Below are 26,049 nucleotides of genomic sequence, written 5' to 3'. Positions count from 1 at the left end.
TTCTAGAAAAATGAAATATAACAGAATATATCCTCATGTTCATAAAAAACAAACAATATTGGTTGGAAATGTTGGATAATGAGGAGCATCCAAGAACTAGATGATTTTGAGGCAGTTTAAAGGGATCACAGAGGAAAGTCTCCACAAATAGCCTTGTAAAAAGGACAATTAGGATGTGAACATGTTTGCAACACCCATCCTGCGACCTCCTACCTCCAGATCATGAGTTGCTGACAAAGCCCAGCCTACAAATCGCTGATTTAACGCAAAGCAAATGCTTGTCCCTGGAATGAAACAGCTGAAAAGAATTAATTTTCTCTCTGCTTTTAGAGAAAAAATAAGCCAATATATTTTTACCTGCTGAAGTACAATTACATGTGCTTTCCAGGCCTCTACAGAAGTGCTTTATTGAGGCTGCCGTATATAGTATGGTTAATAAATGGATAAACAAAGGCATATCAAATCAAGTCTTCTGGTGAAAAAATGAGTTCTTTACCATTTTAAGCTTGTAATTAGATACAGGTAATTAGAATATATGCAAATATATAGCATAAACAGCCAATCTTAGTATATGAGTTAATTTCCTATTTTGCACCTTATACCAAAACATGTGTTGTTGGGAGCCTGGTAAACCCTGTGAAGTTCAGGGGTGTCTGCCAGGGAGTGGTCAGTAGGAAGCAGTGAATATGGAGATCAATGAGAAACACATTCCATATATTTAAGAAAAATCTTAAACAATTCAGGGTAGGAGGCATATGGGCTCTTAGAGGTAAAAAAAAAAAAGGCTGTGTATTTAGCCAGTGGCGTTTGTGCCAAGCTTGTGTTGGAGTTCTTCATCCTAAACAGATCTGAGGCCCACAGTTCATCCAGAGCCTGATTATGTGATGAGCACACATGGGAATTGTTACCTTGCCATTAAGTTAGCCCCACCTTACCCGGAGAATAACTTCAGGTTCTTTCCTATCAACAGATGTGTTCATAATGCTGATAATTAACTTTCGTACATGATACTGCTTCCATTTGTGCAGCTACCCTTTTATCCAGTTTTGTTTTCATCTTTTACTATGAAATGTTTCATATATTTTTAAAAGAAGGACATAATAAATTTGTAAGTTATAAAGGACAATAATAAAATGAACACCTGTGGACCTGCCACCCAGCCTAAGAAATTGCCCATTACCCATATGTTTGAAGCCCCATGTGGGCCTCTCTGATCTTACTACTGTGCTTTCTCCCCATCCTTTACTTTGTGTTTACCCCCTGCTTTTCCTGAAAGCTTTTTTCACACTTTTGTATATCTCTAAATAATACATTGTTTAGTTTTCCTTGATTTTAAACTTTATATAAATGGTATATCATCATATGATTTATTTTATGAAAATTTTTGCATGTTCTCACATAATTACCTGAAAGGATAAGGAGTTATCTTATCATTGTAGACATAGCTCTATCAAATCAAACTGTTTAACTGTGGCCAATTAGAACTTAAATGCAGTGTTTTTCTCCCTCTTTTCAGAATAGGCAAAGTTCTTTATCGAGTGCTTTGTTTTGTTGCTGTTACCAAAGTATGCTGTGGTTTCAAAATAAAAAATGTTAAATTGAATTGGTGCTTCCTGGAACATTAAAAAGATAAAAGGTTATTTTACTGTAAGTTAAAATTCCAAACCGCCTTTTGGTTTTACTGGTATTAAAAATTTGGCGAGCACATATAAACACACATACTTCAAAGGAGCTTCATTCTTAGGGCACCAGCAATATCACTTATTTCCATTACATGGCACATGCCACAGTGAGCACTTATGACTAGGCGTTTCTGCTGGGCTCACATGATCATAAAAATAACTGTCAAAGAGAAGGCAAATTAGCTTTTAGGCTGGTAGTGGGAAAAGAGGTACTTATAGATGTTTGTCTGATGTGAATAACTTTATCTTAAAAATGGTTTTAAAACTTTGTTCTACGTGACAGTCCATTGTCATGGTTGGAAGCTCATTTCTTTAGTGCCTCAGCAATGTTTTGGAATTGTTACATCTTCACTGTAGTGAAGATATCTCTTAAGAAATAAGCCACATTTTAGTTCTTATTTAAGGATCAGGTGGAAAGAAAAACATTAAGTAACTTAGATGCAAGGTGAATAAGGTAGACATGATATTTAAACTTTTCAACGATGAAGAGTAGCATTAATCTGATGAAGTAGTGCTCTGAGATTAATATTTTCAGAATTAGTTTTGGTTTTATAATACAAAGATGTTGATTGCAAGTATCTATAATCTGCCACTTTGTTTATACCAGAACTTTCTTTCCTTTAAATCATGAACGTATCTCTATACATTGTATCACTAATATACTCTGAATAATGGAAATAGATTTTCATCTGTAATTTTCTTTTCCATCATGAGAAGTATAGTTCTAGCGATTATCTTGCCAAGAATTGTTATTTTTTGGCTCAGAAAGTTTTCCATCTGAAATATAGAATACAAACATTTATGAATAGAATTCTAGTGACTATGTAATTCTTATTACACTCAGGAAATTTTATAGTCAGTTTCATCTGCTCAAAGGGTAATAGAGTTTACCATGAAATAAATCCTAAAAAAGTATTTGTTGAATGAATAAAATTGTGTTTTAATAAAACTTGTTTTACTGAATGGTTTTGTGTTCACCAGAGAACTTCCAAGTCCCAACCAAGTGGCCCTCTGTTTCCAGCAGCTTCTAATACAATAAAAGGATAAAACAGGAAGATAATTGAAGTGTCCTCCAGGGCTTGTGTTACTATTTGACCCACATCGTCCTCTTTTCAGTCAGCATCCTTCATTATTTAGTCTCGAACAAATCTGAACAAGCCTTGGAAAGAGGGAATGATTATTTTCTTGGCTTAGTGTAACCAGGATTCTATAGAACTCAATCCCCATTGCTCCCAAGACAGTTAAGTGGTGAAAGTTTTTCAGGGAAGCATGCCAAGTCAAAGTTTCTTCACGGCCATAATGGGACATGCATTATATGAGTCTTAAGGATTCTATGTCAAGACAGTAAAGCGTCTTTGCATTTTTTTTTTTTTTCCTAAAGATAAATCTCCTACTGGTTATAAAGACCCTAACAACCAGGGGCAAAAATCTACAGCTATAAGAGGAGGCTGTGTTATTTACAGTGCCTCATTCTTCCCATTTAAAAAATGAATTTCTCTTTATTCAATAAGGAGTAACTTAAATACTGTGCAGAATGGCGTAGGGCGTGCCATTTGACCTAAGGCTCAGGAGTGACAGCTTACTTGGCAACTGCCCAGCCCAAGACAGTTCTGATTTTAGAGTTCTGTTTTCCTTGCAAGCCAGTCTGGGATGTGAAGCCAAGCACAGAGGTTTTAAGTGGGTGTGGGAGCCAGTGCAGCTGGGGGTTGTTAACAACAATTGGAGGACAATATATGTATATATATCTTTAAAGAGGAGGAGAGTGGCTGATGACTTCTTTCTGGTCAGAAAAATGAATCCATTTGGATAGAAAAAACTTACTTGCAACCTGGTAAGGAAACTGTTTTGTCTGACTTAATTTAAACAGGGTAATATGTGGATGATTTTGAAAGAGAAGTATCCTAGGGGAAACATCATGAGATAAGTAGCTTATAGCTCTTTTAACCCATAAAGCTGGTGATTTAAATGCCACTAGGAGGCAAAGCCTTGCATTGGGGATTAAGGGCTGCTTTATATAGCAGAGCTCCACCAAGACTGAAGTCGTACCACTGTTGGGCATATACATTTACTTGTTCCAAATTCTTAAATACAACTTTCTGGAAAGCCTAGCTTCTAAAATTAAGTACAAATACATCATGAAGGTTCTTATAATGCAATTAATCCATCATTGATGAAGTGCACACGTACAGCTCATCTCTGTCTAAGCCATTCTCCAATGTTGAAACAGGATCAATAGTGTGTACCTTTTCTCACATTGCATTTGTATGACATGATATGTTAAGAAGCCACTCGTTGGAGAATTCTGCCAAATCTGTGTCCATGTTTCACATGTTGAACCTACTCAGGAACTTATTTTAGTGTGTTGTTAATGTTTTCTGATGAGAATCTTTTCATGGTCTGGACATTTCTAGAAGTCCCACAAATCCCTGGGCTTTGGCCTTCTAAAGAACCTAAGCATTTTTCAATCAGTAGTTGAGGTTATAAACAGTTACTAGTCACTACCAAAGGAAAATGGTAATTACTGAAAGGCTAGAAGCTTCTCTAGATGGAAATAAGCTTGAGCTTGACCACACCAAGACTGTTATAGCCAGTGCTTTCACAGGCTCAGATGTGTCACTTCAGGCCACTCATTTACCCTGCATGTTGCCTGAGTTCATGGTCTCCCTCATGTAATAATTATACCTTGAAAAATTCCAGGGCTATGAAGTAGCGTTTCCCAGGTTTGCTGTATTATTAGCATTATCTTTTAATACTCTTACCATAAACTTCAATTTTCAGTATATGGAAGAATTTCAGATTAAGTACTCAAAATCAGGAGATATATTATAGACTCCCAGATATCACTGATGGTAAATGCTACTCTTTTTTTTCCTCGCTCTGTCGCCCAGGCTGGAGTGCAGTGGCATGATCTCGGCTCACTGCAAGCTCCGCCTCCCGGGTTCACGCCCTTCTCCTGCCTCAGCCCCCCCGAATAGCTGGAACTACAGGCGCCTGCCACCATGCCCAGCTAATTTTTTGTATTTTTAGTAGAGATGGGGTTTCACTATGTTAGCCAGGATGGTCTCGATCTCCTGACCTTGTGATCCACCCGCCTCGGCCTCCCAAAGTGCTGGGATTACAGGCATGAGCCACCGTGCCTGGCCAGTAAATGCCACTCTTTTACTGAAATTGTAAATTTTTATGTGTAACCGTATTTGAGCAAACTTTGTACTACTCTTTGCTGAGTTTTAATTATAATTTATATTTAATTTATTTATATATTATATAATATATATAATTTATTTATATGTAAATTAAATATAATTTAATTATGAATTAGGACTTAACTAACAATACATTTTGTGTATTTGTGAGTAAACTTTACTCACAAATGTCTCTATTTATTTTTAAAAAACTTATAATGATTTTGACCTTTTAAAATTTCTGATGGAAAAGCAGCTTGAGGAAGTTGTCAGGTACAGTGTGTGTTTTGTTCTATTTGTTTTGATTGCTCTTCGAACATAGCAGGTTTTGCCTTAAGTATATGTGTTCAGTGTAAATTTTTTTTTTTTTTTTTTTTTGAGACGGAGTCTCGCTCTGTATCCCAGGCTGGAGTGCAGTGGCCGGATCTCAGCTCACTGCAAGCTCCGCCTCCCGGGTTCCCGCCATTCTCCTGGCTCAGCCTCCCGAGTAGCTGGGACTACAGGCGCCCACCACCTCGCCCGGCTAGTTTTTTTGTATTTTTTTAGTAGAGACGGGGTTTCACCGTGTTAGTCAGGATGGTCTTGATCTCCTGACCTTGTGATCCGCCCGTCTCGGCCTCCCAAAGTGCTGGGATTACAAGCTTGAGCCACCGTGCCCGGCCACAGTGTAAATTTTAAGTAGGGGCTTCTTCATGCCCCATCCTAAGATTTGCTTATGTTTTAGATAATCATGAGACAAGAAACAAATTGGAAGCTTTAGACTAGTTTCACATCATGATAATATATTCTAATGAAGGACAATTAAAATATATGGTAAGATCAGAATGTCATCATCTAAACAGGTAAGAAGTTCTTCATAGATATCGTAGATTAACCAGGTAATCAAGATTTTTAGAGGCATTAAAAAATAGGAAATATATGAAAACAGGATAAATTCAGAAGTTTCAGAAGGTGGTGAAAAATAGATTGCCCTTCACTCAAGTTCCTTACTCAACTAGTTCCCTCTACAGGAGCAACCATTGCTGCCAGTTCCTAAGATACTTTTCCAGAGAGACCCTGTGTACTTACAAGCATGTTCATACATGATCCTCTTTTATTTTATTTCACAAAAATGGCAGCACCCTCTCTATACATTATTCTCCACCATACCTTTTTTTTAGCCACACTATCTTGTAGATTGGTGTTTTTTTCAAACTGTAGCATGTCACATTAATGAGCTCTAAATCAATTTAGTGAGTCAGAAGCAGAATTTTTAAAAAGCAATAAGTAGACTATAAAGAACACAGTAGAAGAGAGCAATACATTGCAAGTAGAAGAGCAATTATTACTTTGTGAAATTTTAGTTATAAATAGATGTGTGTAGTAAATGACAATGTGTGAGTTTTTTTTGTTGTTGTTGTTTGTTTTGATTTGGTTTTGGATTTTACTGTGGTTTGTGATCAAAAAGTTTGAAAAACAGTATAGTTGGTTCCATATCATCCATGTAGAGCTTCCTCATTTGTTTTTAATTGTTACATAGTGTTTCATTGTATACAGTACCATGGTTATACATATGTCCAATAGGCAATTAATTGGTTTCCAGTTTCTTGCTAATTAAAGCTACTTTGATGAAGATTCTTATAAATATGTTATCATATATGTATAAGGGCATATCTGTGGAATAAATATCTAGAAATAGACTTGCTAGATCAAAGGGTGTGTAATTTTGATAAATAAAGTCAATCCTCAGTTATTCCTGGATTCTGTATTTGTTAATTTGCCTACTTGCTAACATTTATTTGCAATACACGAATCAGCATTTCAGCACTCTCATAGTCACTTGTGGACATGCGTGAAGTGGTAAACATTTTGAGTCACCTGATGTCCACATTCCCAGCTGAAGTGAACAAGACAATGTTCTGCCTTCCTGTTTCAGATCTTGTACTACAAATGTGTCCATTTTGTGGTCTATTTTGTGCCAGGTTTTCCACATTTTTGCACTTTTTAATGATGATTTTGCCATTTAAAATTGTACCAAGCATAGTGCTGAAGTGCTGTCTGGTGTTTCAAAGTGCGAGAAGGTGGTAGTGTCTTGTGAGGGAAAACGTACATTTTGGATAAGCTTCATTTAGGCAGAAATTATAGTGCTATTAGTGGCGAATTCATTGTTAATGAATCAACAATACAATACACCCAAATAAAAGAAGAGGAAACTCACTGATCTGTATGTGATGCTGCTGCAGAAGGTGCTAAAGTAACATCTATATATGCAGCAATGGAAAAGATGGAAAAGCAGCTAAATTAGTGGATTCATGGAATGATGACCAATAAAAAAAGCATAGAGGATAGCATTGTTGCGTAATTTGAAAGCCAAAGAAATTTATGGGCGTGTTACCCAGCATCAGGAAAACGTTAAACTCTTCTTGGCTAGTGTTTATGCATATAATTATTTGCAAATAAATAAATAAATATTTTTAAAAGATTAAACAGAAACACATATAAAATAAGGTTATTTGTTGATACGCTGTTAAAAATGTTTTGACCAGAGATTTGCAGGAACCTAGCCCTGTGTTTTTCCTACCTGTAGTGGCTCATTTGTTTGCTAATTCAGTGTTCATCAACATTATAGAACATAATTACCACAGATTAAGAGAATGTTCTTCCAGACGGCCATGCTCCCACAATTGCTGTATGAATCTGCTCTTTTCTCCACTCCCAGCTAACACAATGTTGTTTCAAACTTTTTGATATCTGAAACCTGGTAGTCTGATAATAGTCTGAAACCTGAATAACGGTATCTTGTGATTTTAATTTGCATTTCTTTTAGTATGAGTAATGTAGACTATCTTTTCATATGTTTTAGAGCCATTCATATTCCCTTTTGTTCATATCCTTTTTGCATTTTCTTTGGATATTTGTCTCATTGATTTGTAGGGGATCTTTATATATTAAGAAAATTAGCCTTTTATGCTATGAATTACAAATATTTCCCCAAATTTGTCATTCATCTCTTGACTTGAATGGCAAAAACAAACACTATAAACAGGCCAGGCATGGTGACCCATTCCTGTAATCCCAGCACTTTGAAAAGCTGAGGTGGGCGGATCACCTGAGGTCAAGAGTTCAAAACCAGCCTGGCTGACATGGTGAAACCCCGTCTCTACTGAAAATACAAAAATTAGCTGGGCATGAGAATCGAGAATCACTTGAACCTGGGAGGTGGAGGCTGTAGTGAGCTCAGATTGTGCCACTGCACTCCAGCCTAGGTGACAGAGTAAAACTCTGTCTTAAAAAAAAAAAAAAGAAAGAAAGCACTATAAATATTTTTTAACTAGTCAAATATATTGATCTTGGCCATCTTTTATGGTCTCTGGGTTTCGTTATGGTTTAAAAGCTTTCCTTAAGAGAGATTTAAAATGTTTTAAGAGTTGTGTTTGGTGTTTGTGTTTGATGTTTCGTGTCTTTTGGTGTTTGTAAGGAATTTAGTCTTCTTAATGTGTAACAAGTATAAATCCTTATACTTGCTACACACTTATAAATACTTATACTGAGTAGATTTTAGAGTAATATAACAATGAAATACCACAGGCTTTGTGATTCCAGAGTCCAGCTTGAAATCCAGTCTGTCTGTGCGCCTAGTAAAATGACTTAAGCCATACTGCTTCCCTTCTCTGAGCCTCAGGTTCCCCATCTCTGCTTTGCTGAGTTCTGCTATGAAAGAGAATGCCTGGCACATCATAGATTCTCAGTGTTAGCTCCTCCTTGTCCTACTTCCCTGAAGTCTTCCACTAAGAAATAATTTGTTACATTAACTTGCATTATGCATGTACTACAAGTAATGAAATAATTTCTCTTTAAAAGTGTTTTGTAATTTAAATCCTAGACAATTTCTTCTGATATTTTAAAGCTAGCATGAATTAATGACTGATAACTGGTTTGAATTGTCATTATTAAAAAATGTGTCAGTACAATGCTTTGCCTTTTACTGGCGGATGGGATAAATGTTTGTGAAAACAGTGAAGAATGAATTTTTAGACATGGAGTTATTTACTTTAAAAACTCCTAAACACTATATCTAGAAATCTTATTGAAAACTATTCGTATAAAAATAATTATTGAATGAAGGTAATCAGTGTACCCTAATTTATCCTCTTTTGTAAGTCTAAATTTTTATGTTTATTCCATTTTTTGAAAGCAGACTACATTTATAGGGAGAATAATACATTTAAAAATCATTAAAATGATCTTTAAAAAATAAAGGGTAATGTCTTTATCCTTTGCTCTCATGGTCATATTGGCTATATTTTTATGATTTTTCTTGGCTAATTCCTGAGGAGTTGCGCCCTTAATATTTGGGGCATGAGGAAAAGGTGCAGTTTTAGAAATGCTTTAGCTTTGTATTTGAATAAAATTTATTGTCACTACTCTAGGAAACTTTGGTAAGACTTGAGTGCCTTTCCTCTGTTAGGCAAGTTAGACTATCCCAGACCTTGCTCTGGATGTCAAGATTTTTGAAGTTCAAAGCAGATGTGTGTGGATGAAAAAACATCTGGTGAAGAGAACTTGCTTCGTGGCATGACACTTTTCCTGCACTCTTCAGTGGAGCGTCTGTTGAGCAGGTTGGCAGGTTTGATAACTAATTAATGATGAGGAATGAGCCATGTAGCTGAGGAACTCCATTTTGCCCCTTACTGTCTCTTTCTTCCCCATATGTCTGGCAAAGCCTTCAGAGGCTAGGATCATGGATCACACAGTTGGGTCTCAACTCAAACACTTCTCTCCAGGCTTAACTAGCTTAGAGATATAAACAGATGGATGGCCTGGGGGACAGGGTTTAGTGTTGAGCAATGCCGTTTTATTATCAGGGACTTTTGAAATTTTTATTGGAGTGCATTACAACTTTAAAAATGCCTTTGAAAACTCCGAATTTTGATGCTATGTACTTGAATGTGACAGAGCTTTGTGAGCATCCCTGGATGTTTGTAGTTTTCTTTTTGTAACTTTTTATTTAGGTATAATTTTACATATACAGAAAAGTTGCAAGAATAGTGCAAGGGACACCAATGATTCCTTTTCCCAGATTCGACCAGTGTTTTCCTTTTCTTCCATTTGTTTTCCCATCCTCGCACACTCCTCCCTCTACGCGCACACAAGCACGCGCATACACACATACACACAAACAAGTAAGTGCATTTTTTCCCCTGAACTATTTGAGAGTGAATTGGAGACATCAGGCTCCTTTATTCCTAATACTTTCGTGAGTATTTCTTAAGAACAAGGCCATTCTACTAAATAATCACAGTACAGTTATCAAAGTCATGGCTTTTAGTATTGATATAACACTACTGTCTAACTCACAGTCCCTTTTCCAACTTTATCAATTGTCTCCATAATGTCCCTTACAACATCTCCCCCCACCACCAAGTCCAGGGTACAATCCAGGATGACACATTGTGTTGAGTTGTCATGCCTTCTTTAAACAGGAAGTTTCGCAACTTTGTGTTTTCTGACTTTGGCATTTTTGAAGAATTCAAACCAGTTATTTAGTAGAGTGTTGCTATTGCAAGTCTGTTTGATGTTTCCTCATTCAATTCTGGTTATGCATTTTTGTCAGGAATACCAAATACCACAGAAGTGTTGTGTCTCAAGGTATCTTATCAAAAGGCACATGGTGCTGATTTGTGCCTTAATTGGTGGTGTTAGCTTTGTTCATTGAGTTAAGTTGGAGTCCATCAAGTGTTTCCACAGTGAACTAACAGTTTTTCCTGTTATAAGGTTTTTTGGAGAGATACTTTGAAGCTATTTAAATAGCCCGTCCCTCTTCAGATTTCCACCTGCTAGTTTTAGCAACCATTATTTTCTAACTCTGTTATTTTTTCTATACTTATTAGTTGGCATTCTGCTGAAGGAAGAGCTTTGTCTTCTCCATTTATTTGTTTGGATCAGTATGGGCTCATTGGTTCCTACTTTGTTCAGTGGTTGTAACTCATTACTCTCATTATTTATTTTGACAGGCACAGATTTTTGCCAGTAAGAGCCCTTCGAGTTGACCCCTGGGTCTTTTTGATAAGTCTCCTTTACTCTTTGAGCATTTCCTTACTTTTCTGGTACAACAAGATGTTCCAGATTCACTTTATGTTTTCTCTGCCCCAGCTCTGGCAGGGACATTTTTCCAAAGAATCCTGGTTCTTTTTTTTGTAGAGAATGGTATTTAGAAATTAAGGGCCGGGTGCAGTGGCTCATGCCTGTAATCTCAGCACTTTGGGAGGCCAAGGCAGGTGGATCACCTAAGGTCAGGAGTTCGAGACCAGTCTGGCCAACATGGTGAAACCCCGTCTCTACTAAAAATACAAAATTGGCTGGGTGTGGTGGCACATGCCTGTAATCCCAGCTACTCAGGAGGCTGAGGCAGGAGAATCACTTGAACCCAGGAGGCAGAGTCTGTAGTGAGCTGGGATTGGACCATTGCACTCCGGCTTCGACAACAAGAGCGAAACTCCATCTCAATAAAAATAGAATTTAAGATGTGTGTGTGTGCGTGCGCGTGTTTTAAAAGAAACCACACTATGGAATATTACATTTACTAAATCACTGTATACCGTATATATGAATGTGTGTGAGCATTTAATGTTACAAGAGTCAAACAGAAGAGCATTTATTTTACATGTAATAATCATAAGTTTTGACAGGAAAGAAATACATTTTTCATTTCACAGTAAATGGCATTACACAGTTTTAGTGATAAATCATCTTGACATTTATGAAGGAGCAAATGGAAAGTGGGGAACTGAGTGTGTTAAATATAAAGCTATCTTTAACTGTTCTATTAAAAAGCAAAGATTTATTTTCCATCTGTGATCTGAATGTACCTATTTGTGTTCTCTTTTACGGCAGTGGAATTTCTGTGGAGCCACACGACGGAGAGCATGTGTGTTGGATATATGTCAGCCCAGGATGGGAAAGCCAAGGTAAGCGGGAAAAAACTGGGTCATAACCTGAAAACCTTGTAGCCATCGCACAAACCTCTAACCAGCTAAGTTGATGTGGATGAATTTTTTCAGCTTTTCTTGGGCAGTAGCTCTATGATCTTTATAAGAATCTGAATAAGAACAGTTAACAATGCTAACAGCTCCAGAGAAAACTAGCATATCTATTTTGCTTTTGGTGACACAGCAAGGGAGCATTAGGAAAAGCCTGCCCACCTTCCCCTACAGCTCCCAGCTTCTTCCTTTTTTCCCATTGTGAATAAGTAGAAAAGAGGAAACTGGGATTTGGGAAGAGAAAATGGGAGTGAAGCTGATGAGTTGACATAGATGGATGATTGCAGATGGATGATTCTGCAAGGAGTGTTGGAATAAAGGAAACTGAGTCAAACAAGCTTTGACCCATCCTGAATGTTTAATGGCACAGGTGGCTGACATGCTTGCAAGTGTGACCCGTCTGATCTTTCAATGTGTGTTCTGTCATGCCCTGACATGGTGTCTCCGTGGGCAGAATCAAAGGTCTTTGTCCATGTGCCACGTGCCCGTGGCACTCATCCCTCAGTGAGTTACGGTAATCACATAGGCATCTACATCCCTCAGTGAGTTACGGTAATCACATAGGCATCCACATCCCTCAGTGAGTTACGGTAATCACATAGGCATCCACATCCCTCAGTGAGTTACAGTAATCACATAGGCATCCACGTACCGTCTCTGGAGTTGCTTGGCTTCCCTGGACTCATGATGGTTGAGCCTGGAGTAAGCAACTTGATTTGTGGGTTTTATTTTATATTGGCCTCATGTTCTTCTTGTTCATAAATTTTTTGGAAACAGCTGTGGCCTGTGATGTTTACTTGGCATTAAAGTCCCTCAGTTCTAAAGCTGTGAAGCTGTGCAGCCTTGTTTTTAAAGGAAATGATTTATTTTGCACATTTTGACATATAAAATAGGAAAACTTCTGATATGAACTGTCTGATACAAATTGAATCATAGATAAAGGATAAATATAATAAAGAACACTTTATTGCTTATTTGTCATGTAATACCCATCCCGACTGTCCTTTGTATATTATCCAGCCAGACTGTAGTTCCACAGAACTTTTGTGAGTAGTATAAAGAACATTTATTCAGACAAGGATTGGCTTATATTGTGAAAATATTACTGAGATCCACCCTCCCCCTTTGCTTCACCTTCACCTGGTACAATATTCATATTGTGTTAGTAGACCTATTTCCTAAGAGAATACGTAAAAGATTGCTTTGTTTCATAATTTATATAGAATGGAAATACAATTACCTATTTTAAAGGTGATTTAAGGGTTTAGAACAGCACTGTCTAATAGAATTTTGTGTGATGTAAACATTTTATATCTCTGGTTTCCAACAGGGAAGCTACTAGCCACATGTGGTTATTCAGCACTTAAATGTGGCTAGTTTGATTGAGGACCTGAATTTTAAATTTTACTTAATTTAAATTTAAATAGCCACATGTGACTCATGGCTACCATATTGAACAGCACAGGTTTAATGAATAAGTATGAAAATGGTTATTCATATTTTCAGATTCATTTCTTCTCAGTGACAAAACAGTTCCATACATAAAACAAGCCTGATAAACCCCAAGAATCCTTGCATAAGAGTAGCTTGCAGCCATTTCAGTTTCTCTGATGCCTTACATATTGATTCAGAACTAAGATTGCTTTTTAACAAAAGAGCATGTTTGAAGTGGACTTCAGCACTGAAGCCAGTCTGGTCGGGTATGATAATGTTATTAAGTCCCTTGTATGGATATTTTTTGTTATCCTTGCTGGTGGCCCATGAAAGATTACTATTTAATGTGAAATATAGGTAGTAAAGAGTGGAGAGTCCTGCTATGAGCCCGAAGATATTTGGCCTCCAGTTATATTGCTTGACATCTGGTAGACATGGTTTTCTTATTGTTGGTAAATTCTCCAGCTGGTAGTCAATTGGGCCAGCAGATACAGCTGGCCCTCTTGCCTCTCTTGTAAATTATGTTTTTGACCTTCCTTGAAGAGAGTTAATCCCTCTTCCTTCCTTTCCCCTTTGAGCCTGTGACTACAAATACTTCCAAGAAAAAAAAAAAGAAAGAAAGAAAAAAAGAAAACCTGAAAACAAAAACACGAATGATTTGGCTGCCGAATTCTATTGATCAAAAAGAAAAATTACCTCTTTTGTTATAAATGCTAGAATTTTTTTTGTATTGCAAGTAAGACAAAGTTGTAGATGAGAGGCTGAGCTCAAAAGTGAAAAGGGGCTGTAACAATGTTTGTATTCTGTTTAAGCTTTGGACCTTCTTCTCCCTCTGGTTTCCTCACTTCTATAAAAGAATAGTTGAGCTAACTAGTGGCATACCCACTCAGCATCGTGACTGGTTTGCGAAGCATGTTCCTCCATAATGTTGAGAGCCATGGTAGCACAATGAGTAAGAAGGCATCTTAAAATATTTAAAATTTAAAAACTATTTTAAAAAGTTAAAACACTTGTGCCCTGCTTTTCAAAAATTGTCTTCCTTCTGCTTGTTACCAAACTCAGAAACTGAAGCCACCTGGCCATTTGAACGTGTATAAGCTAGCTGTGTTTAATCCAAGTTAAAGCCTTGAATTAAAGCTTAGCTAAAAATCATATTACTTAGAAAAGGCTGGATAATAATCAATATCATTGTAACCAGAATGCGTATATAATATGAATAGAGCTAGGTTCTTTTACAAGTCTCCTTTTTAAAAGAATGTTATTGCAATTAAATCATTTAATTTAATTTCTAAACTGCTTTGATAGCATAAGGTGAAGATTTCTTTCTAAGGAGTCAAAATTAGGGCATCGGTACCAGTTGGATTTTAAAAACAGATTGCCCATATCCTACCCAGATAGCAGACAGTTAATGAAGAGTTTTTAATAAACACCCAGTGTGCATGGACTACTGTAATAGAAACAGATGTTAAAACTGGCATGGAACTTACTCAACGATCATACATGAAATTAGGTTTCTTTTATTATGTGGAGGTCACTTTTTATAACTACAGTGAAAATACTGTTATAAAAATTTCCTTGAGGAGGAGCAGACTATTTTATAGCCTTTAAGTGTCTCTCCACAGACTTCTTATTAGTTGTAGGGAAAAATAATAACTATATAATGGAGAAACCAGGCAACACCTTGACCATGTGATCAAAATTAATACCACCAATGAGGGGCAGATGGACAATACGTGCCTCTGGCTATGATAACTTGAGGATACAGTATCACTTGTCTAGTATTCCATCTGGAAATATATAACCTGAACCTAACTGTGAAGAAACATCAGACAAATTTAAAATGAGGAACATTCTGTGAAGAAAGAAAAAAAGAACCATGTTCTTCAATAATATCAATGTCATAAAAGACAGAGGCTGCAGAAGTATGCCAGAGGAAACAATACTAAAGAGATGTGACAGCTAAATGCAGTAACTGGTCCTAGACTAGATCCTATATCGGAAAAATGCTATAAATGCATTATTAGGTCAATTTACAAAATTGGAATATGGATAGTAAAAAGTGTCATATCATTGTTAAACTTGCTGAGGTTGGTTACTATACTGTGGTGTATAATATTTTTATTCTTAGGAAATATATACTAATGCATCTAGGGGTACAGGGCCATAATATAGGCAATATTTTCTCAGTGGTTCAGAAAAATATATTATGTGGATGAATGGATGGATAGAGCAATAGCAAATTGCAAAGCAAATGGAGCAAAATGGAGCAAAAGTAGTTGAACCTTGGTAAAGGATGTATAGATCTTCCCAGAACTATTCTGTAATTCTTAAATTATTTTCAAATTAAAAAAAATTAAAAGTGTCACTCTTGGGTCTTGTGGCACATTTGATTAGTTCTTTGGGCCTTGTACTTGAAATGATGCAGTTCAAAAAATATCACCCTTGGTTTATAACTAAGTCTGCATTGGATGAATGATTACATTCCCCCAAACTATTGCCTTTTCCTCATTTTGAATTCCTGACTAGAATGACCAAAATTCAGATAATAACACATCCCATTACAAATATTTTGCAAAATATTTCTATAGTAGTTCCTTGTTTTCCAGTGGGATCTAAGAGAGATTAAGCTTTTTCATGATCAAGGTACTGTCCTCTTAGGATGTTTTTTGTTATATTACTCAGCTTTTCTAAAAAAAAAATTTTTACTCAACATATTTTGTTGTTGTTGTTGTTGTTTTGAGATGGAGTATCGCTCTGTCGCCCAACAAATACTTATTTGTGATGCTTCTCTGCCTTGTGTGACAAACCCTGTGTCATACTCTGACACATGCTAATGAAACAGGACAGATGTTGTCCAAACCATATTTCCCTAACCTAGGGAAAGCACAGGGCACTGGGTGGTAACTCAGTGATATTTACATTTTGTTTTTAACATTTTCTATTTTAATGCCATGAAGTCTTCCAAACCTCATGAGGTTGTGCCAGGATTTCTATTATTGGCACATCTGACTAGTTCTTTGGGCCATGCAGTTAAAATAAATAAGTATTGGGATGGGTGCAGTGCCAGGAAGTTGGAGCCTGGGTTGCCCTCCCACTCCATGCACACTGTGAGCTGTGGTTTGATCACTCTACCTCTGGATCCCAGAGGCCTCATCTGTCATATGAGCATAAGAAATCCTTAGTTCGCCTTAAGCCCTTCCTGTGATACGATATGATAAGAATGAGGAAGCAAAACCTTATCTATCTCAATACAGATGACTAGACCCCATTAAGTCCTTGATGTTGCTTCCAATCTGCAGAATTCCAAATTCAACATTCCAGATTACATAAACAAGTATTTGCTATTCAATTTTCAGTAGGAGTTTTGCAATACCAATGTAGTATCTACTGTGTTCTAACATGTTTTATCTTCATGAAGATGGTTTACAGGACTTTTTAAAAAAACTCAGTGAATGTATATTTACAAAGGATATCAGAGATGAGATTTCTGAGTGCTTTTTGCTAGGCTTAAAACTTACCTCTCACATAAAGCCTTAGGAGGAAGACTTAAATATAAAACATGACGTACACAAGAGGAGGTTATCAAAAGAAGTGAAGAGAAACTCCACTTCTAATTAGAATGAAGAAAGTTACAAGAGACTGTTGCTTCTACTCCCAACTATGTGAATGAGCTGCATAATCTATAGAATCATAAATTTTTAAAAAGTATCCAGAGAGCTTAATATGTAGAGAAAAACTTAAGTAAACTAAATTCCAGAAAGAGACAAGCCCTTGCTAGGAGACAAAAACCTCCGATTTCTTTATTCCCTGGCAGAGCAGCAGGAGGAGGAGTCAAACTCAACACAGAGGTATATAAAGATAAATCAGCCAAATTTTTAATGAACTCTTTATGGCCATGTGTGAGCTGATGTGACAGATTAAAATCCTGAGACACTCCATTCACAGAGAGCTTATACCCACCACCAGTTTTTCTCTATGAGGCCTTCATCAAGTGGCAACACACCAAAAGCTTGGAGCAGAGCAAAGAATTGTGAGTGTTTCATTAAGGTGCATAAGGTTTTCACCAAATACGTGGCAGTGGCCGAAGAAAGACTAGAGGCATAGCAAGAGAGCTGCAAGACAACTCATAAGCAATAGTGGTCCTTTATCAACTGCAACACAGTTGCAACAGAAGGCTGGGTTAAAGCAAAAGAGAGTTTTAAAAACCTCTCCTGCTCCCAACATGTACAGGGCCTTCATCAAGGGCAAGGCAATGTTGTACCGAAGCCTAGTGCCAGGGTAAGAGAGTGAAGAAATACTCCATGGCACAGAAATCTGGAGGAGCTTACAAAGAGCAAAACGAACACCTGAGCATCATGGAAAGCTGATGGCTTGCCTATAAACAAAGAGAAGTCTCCCATGGTTAGAATGCTGGTGCCTGGACTATAAGAATGGAGAATTCTCTAGAGTCTCACCTGGACTCAGATCCCAAACCTTGCTTGAGGGAAATTCCTGATCCAGGATACAAAATCAACATGTAAAAATTAGTAACATTTTTATATATCAATAATGAACTGCCTGGAGAAAGAAATCAAGAAGGCAATCCCATTTACAATAACTAAAAAGAAATACCTAGTAATAAATTTAACCAAGGAGATGAAAGACCTCTACTAGGAAAACTACAAAATATTGATGAAAGAAATTGAAGAGGACACAGACAAATGGAAAGACATCCCATGCTCATGGATCAGAAGGATTAATATCTTTAAAACAACCCTATTGACCAAATACCAATGGTATTTTCCACAGTAATAGAAAAGACAATCTTAAAATTTATATGGAACCCCAGAAGAGCCCAAATAGCCAAAGCAATCCTTGGCAAAAAGAACAAAGTTGAATACTTCACACTACTTTACTTCAGAATACCTTACAAGCCTATAGTAACCAAAACGTTATGATAAAAACAGGCATATAGACCAATAGAACAGAATAGAGAATCCAGAAATCCATACCTTTATAGCCAACTGATTTTTCACAAAGGCTCTAAGAACATACATTGGGGAAGGGACCCCCTCTTCAATAAGTGGTGCTGGGAAAATTAGATATTCATAAGCAGAATAATGAAACTGGATACCTGTCTCTCTTCGTATCTAAAAATCCATTCAAGATTGATTAAAATCTTAAATGTAAGGCCCCAAACTATAAAACTACTAGAAGAAAACATAGGGAAAATACTTCACGACATTGGTTTAGGCAAAGATTTTTATGGCCAAGACCTCAAAAGCACAGACAACAAAACCTGAGACAAATAGGACTCTTACTAAACTAAAAAGCTTCTTCACAGGAAAGGAAACAATTGACAGAATGAACAGACAACCAGTTGAATGGGAGAAAATATTTGCAAACTTTTCATTTGACAGAGGACTAATAATCAGAATATACAAGGAACTCAAACAACTCAATGTTTAAAAAAACAAAACAATCCCATTAAAAAGTGGGCAAAAAATGTGAGTAGATATCTCTCAGAAGAAGACATACAAATGGCCAACAGACATGTGACAAAATGCTCAACATCACTAATCATCAGGGAAATGCAAATCATAAACACAGGCAGATATTATCTTACCCCACTTGGAATAGCAGTTATTAAAAAGACAAAATATAACAGGTCCTGGTGAGGATGCAGAAAAAAGGAAACTCATACACTGTTGGTAGAAATGTAAATTCATACAGCCACTATGGGAAACAGTATGGAGATTTCTCAAAAAAACGAAAATAGTATTACCTTGCAATCCAACCTTTCTACTACTGGGTGTTTATTCAAAGAAAAGGACATCAGTACATCAAAGGGATACCTGCGCTGTACTTGCATGTTTATTGCAGCACTACTCACTTACTTTAAACTTTGCTATTGTGTGCAACACAATAGCAAAGATATAGAATCAACCTAAGAGTATATCAACAGATGAACGGATCAAGAAAATGTAGTATATATACACAATGGAACATTATTTGGGCATATTAAAGAATGAAATCATGTCATTTGCAACATGGATGGAAGTGGAGGTCGTTATGTTAAGTGAAGTAAGGCAGGCACAGAAAGACAAATTTAGCATGTTCTCACTTAACATGTGAGAGCTAAAAAATGCTGATCTCATGGACATAGAGAATACAATGATAAATAACAGAAATTTGCAAGGGTGTGTGAGTGGGAGGAGGGAATGAAGAGAGATTGGTCAATGGGTACAGTTATACAGTTAGATAAAAAGTATGAGTTCTAATTTTTGATAGAGTAAGTTGACTGTAGTTAACAACAATGTATTATATATTTCCAGTAGCTAGAAGATGGAGCTTGAAATTTTCCCAATATATAGAAATGATAAATACTCAGGGTGATGGATACCCCAAATACCCTGACTTGATCATAACATATTGTGTGCGTGAAAAAAAATCACATGTGTCCCATACATATGTCAAATATTATGTGTCAATAAAATAAAATGATTAGTATGTCAGTTGAAAAAATTAAAAACATAAAATAATTGACATTGGGTATATTCACATCATTTAAAAGATAATTTCAAACCCAGGAAGGATGAAAAATAATAGAAAAAGTTCAATGAGATAAAAATTAGAAATAAAATAATTTTCAAAAAGGAAAACTGATATGGCTATATTAGTGTCAGCATAGGAGATATGAGATAAAACAGGACATTTCATATTGAAAATGTGGTCAATTCAATTAAAAAGGTATAAAACTTCTAAATGTATATGTGCCTAGTAAAAGAAGCAAAAATTGAGAGTAATAAAAGTACTAGACAAATCAACAATCATAGTTGGAAACTTTAACATCCTTCTTTCTCTCAGTATGAAATAAGGCATACAATAGTAAATGACTTGAATAAAAATTAGTAAGGATATGAATAATAGACCCAACTTGACCAAAGTCTTATTTATAGAACATTACATTCAACAAGTTATTATTTTCAAGTTCATAAGGAATATTTACCAAGAGAAACTGGCAGTTATTTTCAGCTGAATGGTAATGAAAACAATAGATCAGAATTTATAGGATGCAATTAAAACATTAAAAGGAAAAGTATGTCCTTAAATACTTATGGTAGAAAAGAAAGTTTAAAGTAAGTGAGTTAAGCTATAATCTTAAGAAGCTTTAAGAAGAATAGATGGAAAATAATCAAAAATGCAAACAATAACATAGAAAAGAAATTTTAAAATGAAGAAAAACAAAGCTAGGCAGTTCTTTGAAAAAAAAATTAGTGCAATTGATAAAGCTTTAGAAATAATGATTAGGAAAGAAAGAAAGAAACCCTCAAATATACCAACAGCAAGAATGAAAAGGAAATAGTAATGCAGGATCACTGATTCTGTAGGCATTAAATGGCTAACTTCATTTCAACAGAGGCACCAACTTGGATGAAATTTATTAATTTATTGAAAACAACCAACTTAACAAACTAAACACACACAAAAACCCAAAATTTAAATAACCATTTACATATTTAAGAAATTGAATTTCTATAAGCAGAACATTCTCATAAAGTAAACTTTATGCCCAGATGGTATCACTGGTATCTTATATCAGACATTTTAGGAATAAATAACATTAATCTTATGCCATTTCTTTCAGAAAAACAAAGCAGAGTTGTTTTCCAACCCATTTTGTGAGACAAGGGTAACCTCAGTATTTGACAAAGATGTTACAAGGAAGGAAAACTACAGACCAATAGCGGTCATGAATATATATGCAGAGATGCTTATTAAGTTATTATTTTGGGATGAAAAATCCAGCAGCATTATTGCCTGTGGACACCAAATAAGGTTTTTCCAAGGAATGCACAGTTGACTTAACATTTCAAAAGTCAGTCATTGCCAACAAATAATACTGGAACATAAGGATATCCACATGTAAAAGAATGAAGTTGGGCCCTTTATCCCATATATAAAAACTAACTCAAAATGTATCAGGAACCAAAATGTTAAGAGCTAAAACTATACCTTTCTTAGGAGGACTTAGGAGTAAATCTTTCTGTCTTTGGATTATGCAGTTATTTCTTAGATATGATCCCAAAAGCACAAGCAACAAAAGAAAAAGTAAATAGGACATCATAAAAATTTAAAACTTTTACACTTCAAAGGATACCATCAAGAAAGTAAAAAAAAGCCTACAAAATAGGAAAAAATATTTGCAAATCATATAATTGGTGAAGAGCTTGTACCAGAACATATATAGAACTCTTACAACTGAACAATAAGAAGACTTAAAATGGGCATGAGATCTGAGTAGACATTTTTCTAAAGAAGATATACAAATAGCCACTAAGCACAGGGAAAGATGCTCAACATCAGTAGTCATTAGCAAAATGCAGATCACAACCACAAGTAGATACCACTTCACATCCAATAAGACGGCTATGATAAAAATTGTGAATAATAACAAGTATTGGTGAGGATGTGGAGAAATTGGAACCCTCATATATCGCTGATAGGAATGTAAAAATGGTGCTGCTACTTTGGATAGTGGTTTGGCAGTTCCTCAAAAAGTTAAACGTAGAGTTACCATGTGACCCAGCACTTCCGTTCCTAGGTATATACCCGAGAAAATGAAAAGACATGTCCACATAAAAACTTGTGCATAGATACTTACAGCAACATTTTTCATAATAGCAAAAAAAAAAAGAAACAATCCAAATGCCCATCAGCTGATGAATGGATCAACAAAATGTGAAATATTCACACAATGGAATATTTTCAGCTATAAAAAGGAATGAAGTGCCGATACATACTGTAGTTTGGATGAACCTTGAAAACATTATTCTAGGTAAAAGAAGCCAGACACTAAAGGCCACATAGTGTATGATTTTTGTTTATATGAAATGTCCAGAATAGGAAAATCCAGAGATAAGGTAGATTAGTGGTAGGGGTAAGGGAAGGGAGTGAGTGCTAATGGACACAGGGTTTCTTTTAGAGGTGATGAAAATGTTGTGGAATTAGAACATTGCACATTTTGCAAATATATTAAAAACTACTGAATTGAACAGTTATTTAAATGGATGAATTTTATGATATATGAATTATATCTCACTAAAGCTGTTAAAAATGTTAATTGATATAATTGACTGTGTTACCAAAATAAAGGAGAAAACCCATATGTTCCTCTTGATTCCATATGATCATCTCAACTTGCGTGAATGATAAAAATCTCAAAATATGAAATATCCAAGGAAAATTCCTCAGTGTGATTAAGGGCATCATCTATCAAAAACCTACAGCTAAAATCATACTAATTGGTGAAACACTGAACACTTTCTTTCTAACACGGACAGCAGGCAAAGAGGCCATCCACTCATCACTTCTATTCAGTATTTTATTGGATGCTCCACTAGTACAATAAAGCAAATAAAAGATAAAACTTGGAAAAGAAATAGTAAAAACCGTAGTTATTCTCAGAGGACATGAAATGAATCTAACGAATGATGTGCAAGACCTGTTCCCCGAAAAGTATAAACCCTTGCTGAGAGAAATAGAAGACAACCTAGATAGAGAAACATGCCATATTCATGGATTGGAAAACACAGTAAGATAGTCATTCTTTCCACATTCAGCTATAGATCCAAAGCAATCTCAATAAAAATTCCAGCAGACATTTTTTAATAAGAAATTGACAAGTTGATTTTATAATTTGTATGGGAATTTAAAGGACCTAGAACCACAAAAATCAACTTTAAAAAACATCAGAGTTAGAGGACTTACAGTACCAGACTTTAAGACTTACTGTTAAGCTACTGTACTGTAATCAAGGCAGTGTTCCTCCACAGAAGAGGCAACCCTAAAAATCAATGTATCAGCTTTGAAATCAGCAGGAATACCATCCAACTCTTCTGCAGTTTCACAGCATTCGGAGGGAAGGGAATTACCAGATTTGTTGATGCAGCAGGGTCCACCAAACACTGCAGAAATTATTAAATATTGTCTCAGAATTATAGACGGAAATTTTTGTCTCAGGAAGAAACCAGCTGGGCATGGTGGCTCATGCCTGTAATCTCAGGACTTTGGGAGACTGAGGCAGGCGGATCATGAAGTCAGGAGATCGAGACCATCCTGGCTAACATGGTGGAATCCTGTCTCTACTAAAAATACAAAAAAAAAAAAACCACACACACACACACAAAATTAGCTGGGCATGGTGGCACGCACCTGTAGTCCCAGCTACTTGGGAGGCTGAGACAGGAGAAGTGCTTGAACCTGGGAGGTGGAGGTTGCAGGAGCCGAGATCGCGCCACTGCACTCCAGCCTGGGCAACACAGGGAGACTCCATCTCATAAATAAATAAATAAGTAAATGAAACCACATTTTATTCAATGTGGAGGGCCAGAATAATCACCGGCAGTGTGGATGCTGTTTGTCATCAGATGAAAGAATTGTCTTTACAATAAAGATTTCCAAAGTGGGAAATTATACATTCAACAACCTTAATAAAACATTCTTTCAAAAAACTGAAAGAGGAAATTTAGATGGACACTTGTATCTCCTGATGTATGTATTTTGGTCAGCTTCTTCACAAGCTTACCTAACTGCTTACATACCTTAAACTTTGATTAAGTATACATTTTAAAATGTTATCCTATTAATTTACTCTTGGCCTTCAAGTATTACCAGTGTTAAACTACAAAAAGCACACAATATCTAGTAAACTGCCATAGGTTTCTCATAATTTCACTTTTCTTTCCATCTGTTTAGGGATATAAAGAATTTTTCAGGCAAAGTTGCTGCTTTAGGGAAGTGATTTTTCTGAAATTGGATGAGGATTAGTGAAATAATAACACCCTTATTTGTTTTTAATTCTCAAATGTTTTATTCACAAGGTTATTGAGGCACAACTGACTTAATAAGTGTATCCTGCTCTTAAAGATAAAAATATAACCAAGGTAAAACAGGTGACTTTATGGTATTAAGACTAGGGCAGTAACACAAAAGATTATTTGTGCTAAAAAGATTTTATTGTGTGTAACAAAAGATTATTTCTGAACAGAGATTCAGAAAAGAAATGTAAATGAGAGATAAATTAAGAAATCAAATTTGATATAGGAATAGGTGTTTGAACTGGAAATTACAATTTATTTGAGATATTTTTTCTTTCATTCTTTATTTTATCATTTCAAATGTAAATTATGTATGTATGAATCTTGATGACTATTAACTTTTCTCAGCTTCAATGTCTGAAAACCTCATAAAATCATCCTATTTACCTAAATAATGCAATTTATTTATTTATTTATTTACTTACTTACTTCAGAGACAGGATCTTACTCTGTCACCCACTCAGAGTGCAGTGGCACAATCATAGCTCACTGTAACTTCAAACTCCTGGGCTCAAACGATCCTCCTGCCTCAGCTCCCCAAGTAGCTAAGACTATAGGTGCACCACCAGGCCTGGATAATTTTTAAATGTTTTGTGGAGATGAGGTCTTGCTGTGTTGCCCAGGCTGGCATCATCTCAAACTCTTGGCCTCAAGTGATACTCCCACCTCAGCCTCCCAAAGCACTGGGATTACACGTGTATGAGCCCCTGGACACCTGGCCTATTTATAAAACTTTAATAAGATCTTCTTGGGACAAGGGTAAACCCTCACAAAGCTAAATAATTTTCTTCCATAACTTTAACTTTGTTCACAAAGTTATGTTGAGTGAACAAAGCCAGACATAAAAGAATACTAAGTGAATTATTCTATTTATATGAAGTTTAATAACTGGCCCAACTAAGGTATGGTGATAGAAATCAGAAAGTGATTGCTTCAAGAAAAGGGCACAAGGGAATTTGGGGGCAGTAATAGAAATGTTCTGTGTGGAAAATGTTCTCTTTAGGATTTGGTTTCATGGGGGTACAAATCATTAAAAATCATCAAACCCTTTGCTTAACATCTGTGCACTTTATTTATTTATTTATTTATTTATTTTTTTTTATTTTTTTTTTTTTTTGAGACGGAGTCTTACTCTGTCGCCCAGGCTGGAGTGCAGTGGCCGGATCTCAGCTCACTGCAAGCTCCGCCTCCCGGGTTTACGCCATTCTCCTGCCTCAGCCTCCGGAGTAGCTGGGACTACAGGCGCCCACCACCTCGCCCGGCTAGTTTTTTGTATTTTTTAGTAGAGACGGGGTTTCACTGTGTTAGCCAGGATGGTCTCGATCTCCTGACCTCGTGATCCGCCCGTCTCGGCCTCCCAAAGTGCTGGGATTACAGGCTTGAGCCACCGCGCCCGGCCCATCTGTGCACTTTATTGTGTGTAAAATCATACCTCTATTTTTTGAAAGTCTTAAAAAAGGTATTAGCAAGACTATCTTGGTTTGTTTTTGTTTTTTACGAGACAGGATCTTTCTCTGTCATCCAAGCTGGAGTGCAGTGACCCGATTATGACTCACTGTAACCTCAAATTCCTGGGTTTAAGAGATCCTCCAGCCTCAGCCTCCCTAGGTGCTAGGACTACAGGGGCACACCACCTCACCTGGCTAATTTTTATTTTATTTATTGTCAAGACAGGATCTTACTATGTTCCCCAGGTAAGACTGTCTTTAAAGAGGCATGTAATGTTCGACAGAATGTGCCTTAGAATTAGTCAGACTTGGATTTCAATCCTGGAGTCCCTGCTTTACAACCCGGGACAAGTTACAACTTTGATCCTTAGTTTCCTCATCATTAAAGTGGGAATACTATTGATGCTTTGATAGAATTCTGAAAA

The 26,049-nt window shown here is 36.3% G+C and overlaps 1 protein-coding gene across 4 annotated transcripts in view; it reads left to right on the top strand.

Moving 5' to 3' along the window:
* The window catches only part of TASP1 (taspase 1), a 261,785-nt gene that overhangs the window by 220,424 nt on the left and 15,312 nt on the right, over nucleotides 1–26,049 (top strand). For all 4 annotated transcript variants that reach the window (XM_025400222.1, XM_025400225.1, XM_025400224.1 and 1 more), the window contains one exon: nucleotides 11,738–11,811. In XM_025400222.1, the coding sequence (XP_025256007.1) occupies nucleotides 11,738–11,811 (74 nt within the window). The remainder of the gene's footprint in view (nucleotides 1–11,737; nucleotides 11,812–26,049) is intronic.

Source organism: Theropithecus gelada, chromosome 10 (genome assembly GCF_003255815.1).
Source record: "Theropithecus gelada isolate Dixy chromosome 10, Tgel_1.0, whole genome shotgun sequence".
Lineage (NCBI taxonomy): Eukaryota > Metazoa > Chordata > Mammalia > Primates > Cercopithecidae > Theropithecus > Theropithecus gelada.
The sequence above is the reverse complement of the archived record's forward strand: the minus strand, read 5'-3'. Positions and strand labels throughout refer to the sequence as shown.